At 39.9% G+C, this 15,730-nt stretch overlaps 1 protein-coding gene across 6 annotated transcripts in view; it reads left to right on the plus strand.

Annotated features, from left to right (window-relative positions):
• The first annotated feature begins 236 nt into the window (after positions 1 to 236).
• The window catches only part of smarcd3b (SWI/SNF related, matrix associated, actin dependent regulator of chromatin, subfamily d, member 3b), a 29,654-nt gene continuing 14,160 nt past the window's right edge, over positions 237 to 15,730 (plus strand). For 3 of the 6 annotated variants that reach the window (XR_005707496.1, XM_040127374.1, XM_040127375.1), the window contains exons 1-3: positions 237 to 521; positions 9,949 to 10,169; positions 14,043 to 14,132. Coding sequence is in view for 5 of the 6 variants with exons in the window: in XM_040127374.1 (XP_039983308.1) it covers positions 444 to 521; positions 9,949 to 10,169; positions 14,043 to 14,132 (389 nt within the window). In the remaining variant the exon portion in view is untranslated. Of the gene's footprint in view, positions 522 to 9,948; positions 10,170 to 12,060; positions 12,199 to 14,042; positions 14,133 to 15,730 lie in introns of those variants that run through there. The other 3 variants (XM_040127378.1, XM_040127377.1, XM_040127376.1) reach the window with 3 other exon arrangements.

The following is a 15,730-nucleotide window of genomic DNA, read 5'->3' on the forward strand; positions in this document are numbered from 1 at the left end:
TCTACCAATGGAATGCAACAGCTGTGCGGGGGAGCAGCAGGGTGGGCTGGCTGAAACCCCCCTGCCAGACCCCCACACAGTTCCCCCCAACACAGAACCCCCCTCCCCCCCACACAGCTCCCCCACCACCACCTCCACCACCACCACCACCTCCAAGGGACGTGCCGGGCTCCTGAAAGGCAGCTCAACTAAAAAGTGAGCTAGACACAGTGAGAGACTCGGCAGGGCTGCCGCACATTCAAAATAGAGGGAGAGGGAGGGAAGAGAGAGAGAGAGAGAGAGAGAGAGAGAAGGAGAGTCAGGGACAGGCAGTGCTGAAAAGGAGAGCACAAAGAGAAGGAAAGTGGAGCAGGGGAGGGGAACAGGAGGCTGGGTGAAGGGAGAGGGAAAGACAAAAGAAGGAGAGGGGAGACATAGCAGGGTGAACGGAGGGGACTGAGCAAATGGCTACGGAGGAGACGGCGGGGGGAGCCAGGAAAGCCACCAAGAGCAAACTGTTTGAGTTCCTGGTCCATGGAGTGGTGAGTGGCGCTGTCCGTCATTCCCGTGAAAGGAGCTGGGCTCTGGCATGCGTCCGTGTGTGTGTGTGTGTCTCTGTGTGCTCCAGTGTGTGTGTGTGTGTGTGTGTGTGTGCATGAGTCGGCGCAGCAGCAGCGGTCTGTGTGTGAGAGATAGCTGGGTAAAGCTGGCCATGTGAAGGTTATTTCCAGCCCCCTGGATCCCAGCCTGTTAGGAGATGGCTTGAGAGAACAAGAAGTAGAGCAGCATGGAGGGATGGAGCTGAGCCGGAGAAGGATGGGAAGCAGAGGATTTCTAACACGCACACACACACACACACACGCATTCAAAAAATGGATAATTGTAGAAATAGAAGCTAAGCGCAACAGCAACAGCAGCAGCAGCAGCAGCAGCAAAAAGCAGCCAGCTCCCCCTTTGGCTAACAGCGGAGCACACTGAGCATGCTTCCCTGGGAGTCACAGACAGAGGGGGGAAATGACGAGTCAACTCATAACAACACAGTCAGAGTAGCCTTCCAGGCGGTGTGTTGTAGGTTGGTGGAAGGATTTAAACCTGTAAGGTCATGAGACAAACGGACCTGGGATCGCAGACGGAGCCAAGGCAGACGGCCAATCCTGGAAATCATGCAGAACAATCAGCCTATTCATGTGAAGCTCGCCTGAAATGTCAAGTCAAGTATTGCTCATGGTTAGAGGTTAGGCAACTGTTACCATAAGCCCCATACTGCACATTAATAACAGAACATGGAGTGAGATGAATGAGTTAGAGTCTTGAGGCTGATGTAAAAGTCTTTGTGACACTTTGCTGTTGAAAGTTTTAGCAGATGTGACTTTCCAGTATTCCAAACCTTTACTTCCAAACCTTTTTGTAACAACCTTAAAACAAAGCACTGTCTCCTCGTAACCCCTGTCTCATATCAATAAGTTCGACAAGAGTGATTTTCCCTTCTCAGATCGTTTCACTTGAATTTATTTTTTTAGGACTGCAATTAATTCTTATTTTGCTTGAGATTAATTGTTTAGTGCGGTGTCACAAAACTGTGGAAAAAGTGCCAAACTCAATTTAGCAAAGCTCAAGGTGACATCTTGACATGTCTTGTTTTGTCCTGAATTAGGGTTTCAGCTCTGCTATTTCTTAGGTATTTTGGGGAGCATTTTGTGCCTTTATTAGAGAATTGACAGTAGAGCGATGACAGGAAATAAGGGGAAAGAGAGATGGGGAACAACTAGCAACAAAAGTCAAGGCCAGATTGGAACTGGGGACATTGCAGTTTATGGCCTTAAACCCCTTGGCCAGCCAGATGATTTGTATTGGCCTTTTAAAGGTAAAACTATACAGCATGACACAGGAAAAATTCAATAATTACAGAAAAGTAAAAAAAAAAAATCATTCTTTTAGGTAGCAAAATTTTTTTTACTATCTCCTACCTCATCAATCCTTTGGCCACCACTTAAATTTATGTTTTGGGGTCCTGACCCCCAGGGTTGAAAGTATTATTTCATCATTGATATTATTTCATGTCCGTTTGACTCTGAATATACTTTGTAGCTTCTACTTTCTTATTAAATTGAAGTGAATTTCACCTTTGTACACCTTTCCTGAACCCTGGCGTCACTTCCTAATCCTCAAGTACATTGAGAAAGCCCAAAAAGACTTTATGGTATTTGTGTGTCAAATATTTATGTGTCTTAAAATCCCAGAACTTGCTTGACCGAGCTCTGGTTTTAGACATAACTCCAGTTTAATCAGAGCTGATGTTGGGCATAGTGACACCAGATAGATTTATACACTGAAACAAGGTGAGGTATTGTCTCTCTGACAGGAGCGGTCATTACAGGGACTTTGGTGCTGAAGACCTGCGCACAGAGACAGACTTAAGGATACAATGGACCGGGGTGATTGATGAGCCAGATGAGTGTGTCCTCTCAACAGACCAATTAACCTTGATGAGGGTTTGGCTACTCCAAGCCAAATATTTCCCTCTGCTTATTTTCTCTCATGCGTGCTTCTCCTCTTTCCTCTGTCTCTCCCCCACATTTTAAGATGGAAAAGTCTTGTTATAATAGTTGTGGCAGGTTCCTCGGTGTGTATACTGCAGAATGGAGAAATATTTATAGTATGGGATATGGGGATGATTTGGCGCAGTTTGTTAGCTTGTGGCGAGGGATGACGTTTCCTTTCCCCTCATGGCTGACTGAAGCAAAGCAAGCTTTCAGAAACACAGAAACACACATGTAGATGCAATTACACACACAAAACTATATGTAAATACAGTATATGCACACATTGTTGTGGTTACCAAAGGTTGTAGTGTTCCAGCCTCAGCAGAGCAGTGTGTGATGTGGGGGAGAGTGTTTGGCTGAGGTCTGGTTCTAGGACTGATGGGTGGGCCGAAGGCCTGTCTGAGGTCTCTTCCTTTTTCTCTCTCATTAACTGCCTTACCTCCCCCTGCTGTGTTACTTCTCTGCATTGTATTTGTGTGTGTGTGTGTGTGTGTGTGTGTGTGTGTGTGTTTGGAGGTCGGCGAGGGCCGCAGTGATGAGAAAAGCCTTCCAGTCCTCTGCATGGGAAACCCCGATAAGCCCAAACATAATACGAAACACTGTAGCTTTGTCGTATGTAATTCTGAGTGGGTTTGTGTTAGCAATTCATAGGACCTTTGAACATGAACTTCGCCTTTACTCTCAAATCTGGATTGTCTGGATCACTTGCTTAAAGAGTTATTTCTCCCAAATGACCAAAAAAACATATATTCTCTCTTAACTTTTGTTGGTGTCTAGCCATGCAGATTTTGGTTTTATATGCTCAGATTTTGAGATATCTCAATTTTCTGCCTCCACCCCAATACAATGGACGTTAAAAAAAATGTCATCTCTTGTGTACACAGCATTGAAAAGTAAATTTTTATAAAAATTCAGCAGCCACTTGTCTTTCCAAGACACAATGTCCCAATAACACTGGCTAATCCACAGACCTTGCCATGATCAGTTTTCATTGAAATGACTTTCTATCAAAAGAATAGTCCCATCAAAAGTTGTCCACAGTGAGGTCTGTGGATTGAATAGAGTAAAGTGATTGAGACATTGTTTTTGGATGGAAATGTTTCTGCAGAATTTTTTAATTTGAATTTTTTTGTGTTTTGAGGATCACTATTGAGGTCTCATTCACCTAAGTTACACTGGGAAGACATCTTAGAGATGATAAATTCAGCACATAAAACCAAGACTTGTCTGTAACCACACATCTTCTCTCACCATAAATGTACTTTAATATCCAGAGGGAAAAAAAGAAAGAAAAAAAATATATATATACACATATATATGTATGTGATGTATGTGTACATATATCTATGTGTATTTATATAAATATATATATATGTATATGTATATATATGTATATGTATATGTATGTATATGTATATATATGTGTATATGTATGTATATGTATATATATGTGTATATGTATATATATGTGTATATATATGTATATATGTATATGTATATATATGTATGTGTATATATATGTGAATATATATACGTGTATATATATGTATATGTATATATGAATATATATACGTGTATATATATATGTATATGTATATATGTGTATATACATTTATATGTGAATGTATGTATGTGTGTGTGTGTGTGTTTGTGTGTGTGTGTGTATACTGAATATATATATCAGCCAAAACATTAACATTTTAATGTTGTGGCTGATTGGTGTATATTTTAATATGGTAAAGAGTCTGGAAAATCTATTGAGAAACTCTTAACCTGACACGAATGTCTTTTTTTGCCTTATCCAGTGAATGAAATAGGTTTAAATTAAATTAGGTCACCAAAAAGTGCAAAACCATGTAAATTTCACAGAAAACAGACCTTTTTCAGGGATTAAGAAATTGGTTAAGTTACAGCTTTCCTTCAGCCATGGAAGTAAATGGAGCCTTGAAAGTTAAAGCAAATAATTCCTACTGGTTCCCCAACTTTTGCTGATTATTTACAAACCCTCTCCCTGTGAAGAGGCAGTGTTGGATCAAACTGTGTTGCTACACCCTCTGATGCATTATTAGGACAATACTGTGATACAGGAAGTAGTACTGTACATCAGTATCAGAATGGTGAGGAAAAAGGTAGGTAACAAAGGAAGACAGACTGGTTGGGTCAGGGGTTCATCCTACAACAAGATAATGACCCAAAACGATGGAAGACCAGCACAGTCTCCAGACTTATAGACCCCATGGAACTGGTTTGGGATGAACCGGACAGAGGGTGAAAGCAGAGCGACCTACAAGTGCAACACATTAGTGAGAATTTGGACCAGTGTTGGAACGAACTTTCTGAGCAATATTTGATCTCCCTTGTAGAAAAAACGTCACGTGTTCAGCTGCTGAATGAAAAAATTTTGATTAAATTTAAGATTTAAGATTCCATTTTTCAGTTGTTTTAAAGCTTTATTATTTACTTGTTCTATGCTTTAATTTCGGGAATACTGAGTCATTACACTATACAAAAATTTCAGTAACAACTGGAAAAATGGAGACGTAAAACTTTTGAGCGGTCGTGTACTTAATCACATTGATGCAAAAATCAAATAAGAATCCACTATTGCAATAAATCAGTCCTGCTCATTGATTTGCATTTGAAATATTAATGTATAAAGGGATAGATAAATGGTATGAACAGTATAGCATCATTTCTCATGGTAGAAAAATTAATATCACCCCATGGTAAACAGTAAACTGTATATTCATACATGTCCCAGCCCTATTCGATAGATACCTTTGTAACAGATAAGCATGTGCTAACAGGGTAAAAATTTAATCAATAGGGGCTGGGCGATATGGTTGAAATCAGTATTCTGGTATTAAATGAATATATTTTTGATATCAACATCAGTCAAATCACATGTAAAATGATCAAATTGATGCTCAATGCAATGAAATGTGTTTCACCAAGGGGCTTCAACTATCAGGTGATTATTTTCTCAATCGTTGGATTATTTGGTCTTCAAATGTCTTGATTTTATTCGGCCTACAGTCCAAAACCCACTCTGTTTTTTTATATAAATATAAAATTATATAAACACAGAGAAAAGCAACTAATGCTCACATCAGAGAAACGAAACCAGAGGACGATGGACGTTTTTGCTTAAAAAAGAATTTAAACGATCAATCGCTTATCAAAAGAGCCGCCGATTAATTTTCAGTTAAATGACTAATCATTTCAGCTCTAATTTGGACAAACATGTCCGCCAGATGAATTAGCGTAAATGTAAATGCAATCAGTATTGGCAGCCACATGCAAAATCACATGTGAAATAATCAAAATGATGTCTGTTGCAATACAGTATGTTTCCTTTTTACGCTTTGCATCAGAAAACAATTTTCACATGTCTTAAACAAAACCCTCAATAACTAAGTTTTTTAGTTTTTAAGAAAAACTTGCTTGGAAGGATACATTTAGACTACGAAATTTGGTAAAACAGTAACACACTATTATCAAATCATCATGTTAAGATTCCACTAAAAGTCAGTTAACAACAATATTGAATTACTGCCCAGCCCTTACATTGATATACAATATTATATCCATAATTACAGGGATAAGATAAAAATCTTGAAATATTATTTAAAATAAATTGTTCATTATGATGAGAATGGTCATAATAAAAACTAACACTTCATTAATTGTATCTTTAATGAGATATATACATGACTTACACTGTTGATTGTCATACCCTAAACAACATAAAGTAGTGTGATAAGAAAAAATAGGAATAGATTTTGTCTGAATATCTTACAAAAAACAAATATATTTTGAGCACGTTAACTTGGGTTTTTGGAGACAATGGTTGACATTTGTCACTATATTCTGACACTTGATATATTAAACAATAAATCGATAATGAAAATGATCTTTAGTCTGAGCCCTGAAAGAATGAGTCATGCCCCATTCATGGAACCTCATCCTCAGTTTTTAATAGATTTCAGGGTGCCAATGAAGCCTCTGAGGGGACCATCCATCTAACAACCCACAGATTCATATGTTTAGTACAGTGTGGGTTAAGTTTGGCCTCTTCAAATCCCTCCAGCCTTCCCAGAGATGCCAACACACTTCTCATATATCCATCCACATGGCAGATTCGATTGCTGGCTGGCTGGTTGGCCGGCTGGCAGGGCTCCAGGCAGAGCGTTGGAGTCGGTTCAGCAGGTCAGATTATAGAGTATAACTCATTGTGTGTGTGTGGATTTAGGGGAGATTCATCTGACACATTATCCAGGTATGGCTTTCTGTATCTGTTATCTGAAAAGCTTAAATTCTCTAGGCAGCTGGTGTTAACAGTAGCAGAGTCTGTCTGGGTGGGTCCGGCTGCTGAAAGTCTAGTCTGATGTCTGTTTGGTTGCTGTCGTCCAGCTTAGGTAGGAAGTAGACAGAAAAAGAAGGGGATCTCTTAAGACTCCATAAGGTGACAACATTCAAGCAGGAGGCCCGACCATATGTTGTTTTATCCTCTCTCCCATTTGGAGACCCTTCTCAGTCGTCCCCCCCCCAACCACCACCAATAAACTCCCAGTCAGAGTGACAGCAACGCCTGCTCAGCCTTCTTATCACAGGATCTGAGCTTGGTCACCATTTCAAAGGGCACATAATACGTCAGTCTTGGCCTGTCGAATCTCGTTGTAATCTCTTTTGAGTTATTAAATCTCCCTGTGAATATATGCATTTACATTTTGGCACAGTTTAATATCTTTTTTTTTTTTTTAATCGTGCACTCCCTGTTGTTTATTACCTTGTCCTTTGTTTGTTCTCTGGGTTGTTTTCGTGTGTTTGTGGACGGTCTAAAGATCACATTGGATATGTGTATGTTTGTGCAGTAGTCCACATTTAGAGGTGACAAACAATGACGTGGGGAAAATTTGTCCAACATTTACACATTCTTTATACAAATGTAGTGGGCATTTTCCTTGCCAGTTTGGACTGAGACATTGTCTTTTTTGCATGGTGATGGTTAAAAAATCCGGGCCCGCTGTGTCATGGCTCTGCAGATGCTTTGGTGTGAATGCACCTGCCTAAACAACGAGGTTTGGATGTATGGAGTCATATATGTGCCTGACTTGTGTACGCAGAAGAAGATTTTTTGCGACCGCATAAATAATATTTTGTAGAGAAATTATCATCACGCAAAGAATAATTTAATTTGAGCAAACAAAAATGTGTTCTGCTCTCAATAAATGTATACCCCTGTTTGTTACTATCCACACAAGTGCACAATGATATTCTCTTTCACTCAGTTTCACTGCTCAAAATGTCTCATCAAGCAATCAGGAATGTGACACAAATATAACGCTATATAGATGCTCTTTTGCATAAAAGAGAGGTAGAGGGAAATGTATTAACTCCACTACATTTATCTGACATAGATTTAGTTACTTTTTAGATTAAGATTATATATACAAACCTATGATGAGCTTATGAAATAGGATGCATTGTTATGGATCAAACCACCCAACAGTCAGGGCCGGATTAACTCAGTAGAGAGCCCCAGGGAAAAAGTGAGCGATTGGCCCCTAATCAGATTCCCCCACCCTCCCTTATCCCCCGGGGTACCCTAAGTTATTTTGGTATAAATTTGATTAAATGCAAAATTATTTAAGAATATGCAGCAATTAAGCATAATATCAAAGGGGGCTGTGCAACATAAATGTCTACTTTCTGAAAATCGAGTTATTAGAACGTGCACAAAAAGGTTGTTTTCAGTCAGAAAGTAACTTGGATGATGGCTGGCTACGTTAATTGTCTTGGGTCACGACACTCCTGTAAACATGAATATTGAATAGTTACACTATATGCACACACGCTGCAGTTTACGGGACTGTCAAGACTCCAGGTGGCTAGCTGGCTCTTGCTTTCTCGTAGTTGCATTTACCCGAGGAACAGACAGAAAAAAAAAAAATTCTGCACACTGATCTGCTGCTGAACAAACGGGAGTCAAAGGAAACGCTCTGTCATGTAGCTAGCTTAGATGTTAATGAATTAGTATTAAAAGTCCAATGAAATAATATATGAGACACTAACACTAACACTGACAGGAGCCATTCTGCTGCAGTACATTTGCCCTTAAGACTTTGAATGCAGGACTTCTAATGGAGTATTTTTACAGTGTAATATTTCTGCTTTAAATAAATGGATATGGTAACTTCTTCCACCACTGATGCATTTAGAGTGATTGCATTTTAATTGGAGCACTGCTTACTCTCTGTAGAAGTGTTTAGCTTTCTGTCTGGAGGTCCGTGCTCTGGATAAAATGAAAGGATTTCTTTCTATCCTGCAAACCCCTGTCTGGTTTCAGACCGTAAACTGAGGCGAGAGGCAGCTGTTGCCATGGGAGTGACGAGCACAGGTGAGAGCTCCCCAGTTGTTCCCAGGCGTCAAGACGGGAGTGTGGGACTGTGGCTTCTGACACTGTTTGCATTGTTTAGGAGGAGTGTTTGTGTGTGTGTGTGTGTGTTAGTGTGTGAGAGACAGAGTTTCCACGCTTCGAAAAATCTTAATTTAGTCTATTTTTCAGCCGTCAAACTTGATCATTGTTTAAAGGGGACGAGAACAAGAGAGGAAACAAGACAGAAACATGAACATTCTGCTTGTTCTTGGTACAGTTGCTGTTGTGTATTGCATTTTCTGGAAATTACTGTTAGTGTGTTTAACAAAGAAAAAATAAGGCAGATTACTGCTCTTGTATCAGTTGATGTTAGGGGGTTTGGGTCCTGCTGAAGTGTGTCTAACACTTATGCTCAGATTTAGGGGTGAAAAGTTGCCAAAATCACAGGCTGCATATTTCGTGTTACTCTCTTATGTCACTGTCCAACAAGGACGAATCCCATATTGGAATTGTACTCCATTTAAAGCTTCACAAGACAGTTGATCACAAAACACTTGAAAACAGAAATAATAATAACTAATGTATCTCACCAAATTTCGCAAAGCATATTCTTGTTTACCAACCCAGCTGTTTGGTTGCCACATATAGGAGAAAGGCAAAATATGTAATATGGTGAGTTTGCTGTTTGTATTTTGATCTTAAGTTTCGGGTTGGCTTAGATATCTGACCGGTTGTAACCAGAACAGACACCAGAATTTTATTTCAAATCGGAAACATCTATGAGGTCTGGATTAGGAACTGATGTGACGTTCTTTGTTGCAGCTCTACTTCACGATTTTGTCAGACGAGATGGGTGTGGTTACCAAAAAATTCTCCCTAGTCCGCTTCGAATCCACCAGTGTGAAATGCATAAAAGTTACAACTGATCTATTGTTTCCTTTGTTTTATTTTTAGAAGCACTAATTTGTGATTATAATTAATCAGAAATCTCAGTAGAGACTGTTTTCCAACCACATGTGACCCCTTCTCTTTTTGGTTTCTTCCCAGCGTCCTGGCATGCCGTCTGGAGCGAGGATGCCCCACCAGGGAGCTCCCATGGGCCCCCCTGGCCCACCATTCGGAGGGAGCCCGACGGTGCGGCCCGGCCTGCCCTCCCCAGTGATGGAGCCCAGTCGTAAGAGGCCTGCCCCCTCCCAGCAGGTCCAGCAGCAGCAGCAGCAGCAACAGCAGCAGCAGCAACAGCAGGCCGTCCAGAACCGGGCCAGAAAGTGAGTCTGAATCCAGCTGACCTCCAACTACCACACAACTACTGCATGGCTTGCATAGAGCAACTCCTTATGTGTCCGCTTTTGTGTGATCCGTGAGATTACTTAGACAACGACAGCTGGGGTTACACTCTCAACTCAACAAGTCTGGAACAAATCTGACTTTACTCATATTTCATGGAAGTATGGAATTGGCCTTGAATCATGTCCAAGTACTGTAAAAAGGTCTGAGTCAGAAATCTCAGTAGTTTTTTGGTAGGTGAAATGTGTCAGAAATTGGTTGTCTTAGTCACTTTTACTTTAATTTTGATCATTTTAGACAAGGCAAAAGTTCTTATTTTGCTGTTTGTATTAAGACAATTTCAATGCATTTGAAAAACTTGGCTTATTATGTTACATTTATTTAAAAAAAAAAAAAAAGGCTTTTAGAAACTCATGTATTGTACTGTTACTGGCGTCAAAACATTTCAAACAATACACAGCCTTACTAATAAGAGATGAAGGTTATTTTGCAAAGGCGCTGAAATGATTAATAGGTTAATCAGTGAGTCAGTGGACATGAAATTAATTGACAATAGTTTTGATAAATAATTTATCTCTAGTCAGAGAAGTAGACTGAGAGTCTACAGCCTGTGGCACTGTGACTCTATACTCAGGCACAGCAGCTCTTTGAGCTAAATGCTAATGTCAGATCGCTAGCATGCTCACCGTGACAATGTTAACATGCATGTTTACCATGTTCAGCATCGTAGTGTAGCATATTAGCAGGCTAACATTTGCTAATAAGAAGTAAATACAAGGTAAAGGTGAGGCTGATAGGAATGTCATTAGTTTTACAGGTAGTGGACATTATGTTGATCCCATGATGGTGTTAGATGAAATTTTAAGGGATCACCAAAGTGATTACAATTCGTGCTGAGGAGACCATGATGTCGGTATAAAATATCATGGCAATCCATCCAGCAGTTGTTGAGATATTTCAGTATGGACTGAAGTGGTGGACTAAACAACAGGCTGACATTGCCAGCCGCCAGTGTGGCTAATCAAAAATGCCAAATATTTGTGGTCTCCAGTTTCTCTAAGAGGATTTGCTGCTTTTCTCTATTATTCATTACTGTAAATGGAAAAATTTTTGTTTGGAACTGTTTGTCAGACAAACAAGCTATTTAAAGACACCACCTTAAGCTTTTGGAAGTTGTGATTGGCATTTTATCTATTTTTTGACATTGTATAGATGAAAAAATCACAAATTCTTAAAACAAAAGAATAAATGAATCAAGAATAAGAATGTTCATTACTTTCACAGCAGATTTACTTATGTACAACAACATTTCCATTCATCATTCCACACTCTCTTAAAAACTGTTTTGGAAAGTCCGATCTCAAAAACTACACTGATGAGTGAAATGAAACCGTGACCTTTGTGTGTCTCCTTTGAGCTTTCATTGCAGTTTTTGTTTGCAGTTTTCAAGCTTGCACATCGCCTCTCTCCCATCGCTCCACTTTTTGCTTACACTGTGCATCCACTCTGATCATCCCAATCACTGCCATGACTGAGTGTTTCCTCACTGTTCAATCTTTATGTGTCGTCAGAGTGTGGAAATCTGTCATACCTATGTGGCACCCACACGGCTGTGGATGCCACACTCTAGTACGTGCTTTGGCGTATTGTTACACTATCTATTGTCAGCTATTTGACTACCATGAACAAAAGGTCTGAATGTCAGTGTGCCAGCCAGGCTCACAAACACACACACACAAACACACACATACACATAGTGGATGGATGTCTATAAGGACGAATGTGTGGCAGGTATGGTCACTAGAAAGGCGATCAATATGCATACTCAGTGAACCTCTGTCTTTCTCTGTTTCATTCTCTCGGTATCTGCAGCACAATTGATCCACTTACAATTAAGCAGGCTTGTCGAACAGGTCAGGGGAAATGTCGTCCTGCGTCGGAGTCTCAACCCCCAGAGCAGCTCGGCTGGTTGCGCAGGCTCTGATCAATGGTCCAGAGTGACCCGTCCAGGTGTCTCTGTCTCTTTCGCTCTCTGTTGCTTTGTGAGAGTGTGCGTCCTTTGGCAAACAGGTTGATGCTCCAGCTCCTCCGTCCTGCTCAAACCCCACGCTGCCAGCTGAGGGCAAGCCACCTGTGTTTACAGTGTCTTTGAGACCTTATGGTCCCAGCTACACTTGCTCTGCAGAACAAACGCTGTGCTATGCCAAGCTGCTGCTAAAAATAAGATTGAATTCTGGTTTGCTTTGCATAAAGTGGTATAAACACTCAACCCAGTGTCCTAGAAATTATGTTTATGTACTACTAATTTGTTTTCCCAGACACGTTTTTTTGGGAAACGTATTGCTGCCTCTACTGAAGGAAGCACTACATTTATGTCACGCACATAACTCATAGGCAGGTGGTCGAGGTGGATGGTGGGCTAAGGACTTTGACACTAGAGACCAAGGCTCTCATCCGAGTCCCACGTGTGGTTACACAACTTAGAAAATAAATTAATTTACATTTTATCGTCATGTTGACAGAAAACGTAATCAGTCTGGCATTCCTTGAAAACGTGAAATGTAAAAAGTTTTCTCTATGATAGTAAACTTAATATATTTCTGTTTTGTACTGTAAGTACAAGCAAGTCCAGCTGCCTTCGCATAGGACTTACAGAAATGCAGATGAATCAATAATGACAATAATTGGTTACAGCAGCCTTAGCCCCAACTAGCTTTTTGCAATATTTCCATACCACTTAAAACTTGTACTGTTTTTATGCCAAACAATTCCTTTTTTACCATGAACTTTGTAAGACTGTGCCGTGGTAACCCAAGGGGTGAGGGTGAAACACTCCTGACTTTATATTAACAGATTCCACTTTTTTGAGACTCAAATGATCACATTACCGAATCTGGGAGTTTCCTTGCAAAAAACACACAGCATAGTGTAGTGTAATATAAAGAGGTTGTTCTGACAGGGTGTAATCAAACAACAAACTTAATGTAATTTGCTGTGGCTGCCAGCACTTTGAACACTGAATTCACCACCTCAGTCACAAGATTTACTTTTCAGTGGGACATCAAAGGCTCAAAGTCAAATTTTAATTCATTCTTGATGTTACATGTTTCATCACCAGTTAAGTTCCTGTAGTCGTTTCTAAAATGTCCATTGCTTAACAGTAACTTAACACGAAGATGAACACGGTGGTTTCAATTACCACTTTGAAGAATTCCAGCTGGTGTTCTGTTACTCTCGAGTGATGTGCTGAGGGGTAGTGAAACTGGTTTATTGGTGCTAGACCAACAGGTTTAATTTTCTGATTAAGGGCTGGTTTTGGGAAGTAAACAAGTTGTTTTGGGAAGTAAACAAAAAGTTGTGAGTAGTGTGCATGTTGTCTTCAATGTCTTGCAACACCCACATTTGCAATTCAGAGCCATCCTGAGCTGAACCAAAGAGCTAAACACGCACACTGCTAGTCTACTCCCTTCCCTGTGATCCACAAGTTCACAGTGTGTCCATTATCAGTGTATTGTCTGTCTATGTGTGTGAAGCATGATTGTTTTGGTTCACTGAGAAACTTTGAAACTTTGTTGAATGAGCGTGTCCCTCAGACGAGCAGGTCGCCTCCCAGGTCCTCCTCTGCTGCACTTTGTGCAAGCATGGACACAGTTACACACCCATCGCAGTGCCTGCCCTTGTCTGAGTTTAGAGTTTGCACCTACTAACAGACCCTTGAACTTAACACACATCCAACACATACAGACATACAAACAGCCAGAACCACCAGGTGTTACTCCACTACTTGCTGCCACTGAGTGTGTGTCTCGTCACAACTCTAATCGGACAACCTTCGAATCCTCACCAATTCTTAGGAAGCCAGTTGGATTCCCCGGAGCCAACGAGATGCCGGCGAGGCAGATGGACATGAGAGAGCCCCAATCAGATCCCACGCTCGGATCAAAGTAGGAGTTTATTCTGCTGCATGTCCGTTTTCTTACGTTTGATGACTCTGGCCCACTTGGCCTTTAAACTGAGCCCAGCACTCCCTGAATGAGTTGTTTTGGCCAAACATACGACGGGCCCAGAAGTTGACTCCTAAAATGTAGTGGTGCATGCTTTGGACTGGAGCATGGCATGATGGGAACAGTTTTTTGCAGCTAGACCATAAAAAAAATAAAGTAGAATCCAATCTGAAACCCTTTTAAATTAGAATGAAATGGCGGATTGTTGTGATGCAGGTTTTGTTTTTTCCTTTGCTATGCACCCCGGATCTTTCAATTCTCCTTCTAGCAGGCTTGTTTTCAGTATTTGGCATGCTGATGTAACATACTGCTTCACAGATCATTGCAGTGCTTTGTGATAGAAAATTTATCTACACTGCAAAAAAAAAAAAAAAAACCCTTCCACAAACGAGCAAAATATTCTGTAATCTACAAGAATATTGCTACTATCAAATAGGGTTGGGCGATACAACGAAATATACAATGAGACAACAGCAATGTAGAAAAAAAATATTGAATTGTCAACCATCAGAGTTTTTACTGTGGTATTTATTCCTCTTATAGCTCTTGTTGTATTATTTTATTGTCGTCAGTGTTATTCAGAGAGCATCTTGATTTTTCAGGTATTTGTTTTTATTTATTGGATTATTAAAAAATAGGTATTTCCATCTGGTTATTTCATCTTTCTTCATTTACTTTCCAAAAAATTGTCAACACATTAAACTTTATTGAAATATATATAATTATATAAATGTCGCCCACCCCTAGTATCAAACAAGAAATCAGGTAAAAAAAAATCACAAATAAGATTTTGAACTAGCATGAAAATCAGCTCAATACGAAAGACTATCCGACCTTTAAATCAATGGTTCGACATTTTTAGAAATTAGTTTATTCACTTAACAAGAGTTAGATGAAAAGACTGATACCACTCTCTTGTGTGTATGTTAAATACAAAGCTACAGCTACTAGCCAGCTAGCTTAGCTTAGCATAAACACTGGAAGCAGGGGGAAACAGGCAGCCTGGCTCTGTTGAAATCTAACAAAATCTGCGGACCAACTCCTCTGAAGCTCCCTGTTTAACACATTATATCTTGTTTTTTTGCAACCGTACAAACACAAGGTAAAAAAAAAAAGACAAGTTGTGGTTTTATTGGCAATTAGTTACTGCTCCAAGCCAAAAAAATTATCCAGCGCATAACTAATGTTTTTACCCCATGTTTTGTGTATTCATTTAAAAAAAAAACCCCAGATATAACATGTTAATTAGTGAGCTTTAGAAGTGCTGGTAGGCATTTTTGTTACCTTTGGACAAAGCAATGCTAACCGTTTCCCTCTGTTTTCATTCATATTGCTAAGCTAACCACCTGCTGGCTGCAACCTTATATTTATTATGGTATCAATCTTCACATCTAACTCTTAGCAAGAAAGAAAATCCGAATATTTTCCAAAATGTCAGACTATTGCTTTAAAACAGTAAAAAGAATAGATAAAAACAAAGAACCTCACAAAGAACAAAGAAATTCACTCTAAATGTGCTTAACATTACAGTGTAATTC

Source organism: Xiphias gladius, chromosome 5 (genome assembly GCF_016859285.1).
Source record: "Xiphias gladius isolate SHS-SW01 ecotype Sanya breed wild chromosome 5, ASM1685928v1, whole genome shotgun sequence".
Taxonomy (NCBI): domain Eukaryota; kingdom Metazoa; phylum Chordata; class Actinopteri; order Istiophoriformes; family Xiphiidae; genus Xiphias; species Xiphias gladius.